The sequence below is a fragment of the Priapulus caudatus genome, unplaced genomic scaffold (genome assembly GCF_000485595.1).
Source record: "Priapulus caudatus unplaced genomic scaffold, Priapulus_caudatus-5.0.1 Scaffold1057, whole genome shotgun sequence".
NCBI classification, from domain to species: Eukaryota; Metazoa; Priapulida; class Priapulimorpha; order Priapulimorphida; family Priapulidae; genus Priapulus; species Priapulus caudatus.
Window position 1 is genome coordinate 46,414 of NW_014578118.1, and position 5,016 is coordinate 51,429.

The 5,016-nt window shown below is 45.6% G+C and overlaps 1 protein-coding gene across 1 annotated transcript in view; it reads right to left on the reverse strand.

The window, feature by feature from the left end:
- The window catches only part of LOC106815177 (OTU domain-containing protein 5-like), a gene marked incomplete in the record, with an annotated part of 18,808 nt that overhangs the window by 12,024 nt on the left and 1,768 nt on the right, over window positions 1–5,016 (reverse strand). Inside the window, 2 exon segments of the mRNA XM_014819608.1 lie at window positions 3,352–3,414; window positions 3,845–3,988. Of these exon segments, the coding sequence (XP_014675094.1) occupies window positions 3,352–3,414; window positions 3,845–3,988 (207 nt within the window).

The window sequence follows — 5,016 nt, forward strand, 5'->3', positions numbered from 1 at the left end:
CTAGCTGCCAGTTCACGGGGTTGCGACAATCTACGTCTTTACGGGTGCATTTCACGGTGGTGCCCCCCTATGTGCCATTCAGGAGGAGGTCACGCGCCGCGCTCCACTATTATTGATTTCCGTTCGTCGCCGCATCCCCGCATCTTCCCCGACCATCTCCCCCCGCATCCTCCCCGCATCCTTGGTGAGCACCTCAGGGGTCTTTTTACAAATTCAGCATGGTGTCTACATGCTCAGGTGTGCTTGTGTGGAGATACCTTTTATGTTGAATGTCTGCTTTGCTTGGTACATCTAATCAAGAGCTAATAATACCTCTTAGCTTATTAGGTATTATTAGGTATTATTATTAGGTATTAGGTATTATTAGCTCTTGATATAATGTACAGTGATACAATTTGTAATGAAAAAAAAAGAATGGGAAAGATCAATAAAAATTTTGAGTCGGCCCCTTTTTGGCAGGTCGGTCAGGTGAGGGAAAACAAACAATATTTTTATTATGGCCCCCCAAGATCGCGTCGCGAGAGGTTTTGCGACGGCTCATTGACGAAAAAAATCACAAAAAGCCTACCTACCTACCCAAACTTTTCAGCCTGGGTCAGGTGAGGGCAAGCAAATATTTTTTTAATTGTGGCCCTGTCTGTCTGTATTTCTACTCCGATAAAAAAGTCGATAGTTTCGTGGTTAGATCTCCGTGGATTTTTTAAATAAAATTATTGAGGCTAGTGAATCGCACTTGTCTGAATCAAACATGATATATCTGCCCCATACTACATCAATGCAAATCCCAGAATCTGAGAAAAGGCTAGAAGAAATACCACCAGTCCTCCTCCCTGAACGTTTGATTCAGGGCAACAGCGTTTTTGAAAACTGGAATCTAGCCAAAATTTCCCGACTTTGACTCCTTTGTTGTAACTTAAATACTGGAAAAATTGGCGAGACACCCCCCAATGCAACCAGTACGCGGCACGATGTGTTTATTTTTATGACGTGTAACCGTGCGGTTGAACGTATACCCAGGGTGCGAAATTGATGCCAGTCCAGAGTCAAATACTCCCTGATTTACTGTCAGACTCCCTGATTTGACATATGCAGGAGTCCGTCTGACTCCCTGAAAATTCTGCTATACTAACTAGTTCGTTCCAGAGCACGGCCTCGCGGAATTGCCGTATATTTTCAGCAAATCTTTAATTTTGAACTTCAGACTACGGACTCCCTCATTTTGCTGTGGACTCCCTCTTTTTGAGGGCAGGGAGTCCGACTCTCTTGTTCAAAACTTAATTTCTACTCAAGCCTGTATACCACTGGGTATTCAAACAAGAGCCGCAGAGCGTCTGGGCTCATCTGAGGTCTGTTGCTACGATTATAAACGTAAAATTTCAGTCGTGCGTAGTACCACATTTGTTAGGCGCAGATATGCAGACACGCAGTTGCGTACACATCATTGTTAGGACACGCCCACTATCGCAGATGGAGGGTAGGGGGAGGAAATTTTTTTGGCACACCACTGGGCATAGCACTTTTCAAAGTCAAATATCTCTTCTTCTGGGCCTTCAATTTTGATGGTTAAAATGTCACAAACACTTTCTGTTTTCAGGTTATTTTTGAGAGCTGTTATAACCAAATTATATGTCTGCTAAACCCCTCTCCACATCAACTGTTGTGGATGGTAGGGTCACAAACAGCTGGCCCATCAGAGAGATGTTTGGGTAAGAAGATTGGTGTTGCATTAAGACCATGCACCAGAAGTCACAAATATATTCAGTATTCCCCACTTATATTAGTACTTATCAGTTTTACATTTTTTTACAGTACCTCACGCACAATACACACGCACGTGCACGCACGCACGCACGAGCATGCACATACGCGCGCACGCACGCACGTACGCACGCACGTACGCACGCACGCACGCAGTACAGTGTAGCCAGTACTATACACACAGTATAGTTATTTACAGTAATACTAATAGTTTACAGAAGAGTTTTCACAGCACATGCATACATGCACATCGTACTACTTTTGTAACTTCGGGATGCTATTGAACCAGAAAAATTGGCTACTCATCAAAGCTGACTATATTCCCCAGTTAGTACTTATCAGTTTTACTACTTCTTACAGTACCTCACACACAAACACACACCTACACGCACTCACGCACGCACACGCACGCACGCGCGCACACACACGCGTAGTAAAATCATTTGACTTTTGCCAGCGCCGTTGCCGTGTGTGTGTGGAGACAGGTCTTTTCTAAACCCCAGGGTTTCTTCTGAGGGAAAATTAGACAATGGTGGTAATGCCCAGTTTGGGGAAAAGCGCACATGATGGATTCAAATCAGGAGTAGATAATAGGGAATTCCCTATTATCTACTCCTAATTCAAATGCGTGCAGTAGGCACAAATGTGGATTCTGTTAGCAGACCTACTAAGTTTCACGCTGCGCATTTCGCGGGAGACTCACGCATCTGGACCCATTCTCCCGCACTCCCGCATGCCCTACGCATTCTCACGCATTAATTTTCACGCCAAAGAAAAAAAAACGGAAAAAAACAGCCCGCGACACCCGTTAGCCACGTCCGTGGCTGTGCACATCGTGGCTCGTGCTTGCTGGCTGGGCGGCATTGATTGAAGTACGGGGGGGGGGGGAATGCACTGATTGTTACAGTCGCGTGGGTGTGGTTATTGCTGTATATGTAGGGGTGGGCACCGCGCTGGTATGAGGAAGCGACAGCAAAACTTTCCCGGAATCGAGGAAAAAGCTGCAATCGGGAATGACACAGGAGTGTGCCGGCACGCAAAAAGAAACGTTGCTGTTTCGACGATCAAATAGGATCGATGTTCCATGATGCTGGGTCATGTTTACTGCGTTTTATGTCATGTGGGCTGGGAAAATTACGTTCGACATTTTTTTCGCCAAATAAGACTTTCAATCGCCAGATTACTAATTTGTTCGCCATTGGCGAATTGGCGAGTGGGTAGCGAGGGCCCTGCTAAGGTGGAGGAGGAGTAGAGAGAGGGGAAGGAGAGGGAGAGGGAGAGAGAGAGAGAGAGAAAGAGAGCGAGAGAGAAAAAGCAAGAAAGAAAGAAAGAGTGAGAGAGGAATTAGCAAGAAAGGGAGAGAAACAAGGGAACAACGGATTGAGAACTCCGCATGCCAGTGAAAAAAATACACCGGGGGTTGGGGCGATTTAGCCCCAGAAATGCCAAAAAGAGCCCCGGAAATGCCAAAAAGAGCCCCCATAAATTTGCATAGAGTTCAATGCAAACCAAATTTTAGAATGCTATTTTCATACACGCGAGCTTGAAAAGTAGCCCCCCAAAAATGAATTTTTTCCCTGAACGCATGCATACCTGTTCAATAGCTAACTCCTCGGATTTCTTCATGGCTTCTGTCATCAGATTCCTATCTGCCAGCTGTAACAATAATAACATAATACTAACATTAGATTTCATTATTATTTACAGACTTATAGATTTTAGAGTTATTATTTTTAGAGCGGACATTAGCGCTTATACGATAGCAATATCAAGCAAAAACTTTTCAAAGCTCACGTCTCAGACATCACACATTGTCACCTACAGTAGCTGTTGAAGATGACACACTCACACACGCGCACGCACGCACGCACGCACGCACGCACGCACGCACGCATAGACACACACACACTCACACATATAGGTATGCACGCACGCACACACACACACACACACTCACACATGGAGGTATGCACGCACGCACGCACACACATGTAGATATGCACGCACGCACGCACGCACGCACGCACACACCATTCACACACACACACGCACGCACACACACCCCACACCCCACACGCACACTCACCCCGGGTTTGTACGATGGCAGTCCGAGCCCGACTCCTATCGTGGCGCTGTAGGGGTTGATGACGGAGTTGTAGTGCATGTTCTTGTGGTAGCTGAGCCGTATCACGTCGGAGTCCGTCCGGTGGTTGCTCTGAAACAGCTTGATAGGATCTGCAACGCAAGACGCAGAGAGTCAAATACTCCCTGATTTACTGTCAGATTCCCTGATTTGACATATGCAGGAGTTCGTGTGACTCCCTAAAAATTCTGCTATACTAACTAGTTCGTTCCAGAGCACGGCCTCGCGGAATTGCCGTATATTTTCAGCAAATCTTTAATTACCACTGGGTATTCAGAAAATAATTGTTCCTCTACTAATAGTATTAGTAAAGAAGCAATTATTTTCTTTAACTTTTCAGTTATATTACTGTATTAGTAACACGATAATGTAACGCTTAGCTGATACTACACAGGACACTGCTTAGGTGCAAATCCAGTTTAGGCACTGTATGCATGAAAAAGCGAAGAACAGATTTACATGTATATAATAAAGTGCGTGCTATTTAGCACACACATGATGACGCATAACAAACTGGATTTGCACACCGCAGTTTGGGACAGCTGTATATATATAGTACGATGACGCATAACAAACTGGATTTGCACACCGCAGTTTGGGACAGCTGTATATATATAGTTCCCATGTGTGCTAAACTAATCCGGGGTGTTAAACTAGGTTTGGGTCGATTTGCACACCCACTCTGCATCTTCCTTCTCCCCCGTCTTTCCTCCTCCCCCGTCTTTCCTTCTCCCCCGTCTTTCCTCCTCCCCCGTCTTTCCTTCTCCCCCGTCTTTCCTTCTCCCCCGTCTTTCCTCCTCCCCCGTCTTCCCGACCCAATCCTAGTTTAGCATCCCGGATTAGTTTAGCATATATCATTAATATATGCGAACTACATATATATACCACATACAGGGGTACCGAAATAGGATTGAGCAGTCTTTCTTCCTTCCCCCCACCTTTCCTGCTCAATCCTAGTTTGGGTGCGGATCCTGCAAATGTGTTTTCGCAAATGTGCTGAACTAGGATTAAGCCCCCCCTCATCCGTTTTCCTCCTCCCCCATCTTACCTCCTCCTCGCCTTCCTCTTTCTCCCCCATCTTACCTCCTCCTATATTTACTACTTCTATATATCCT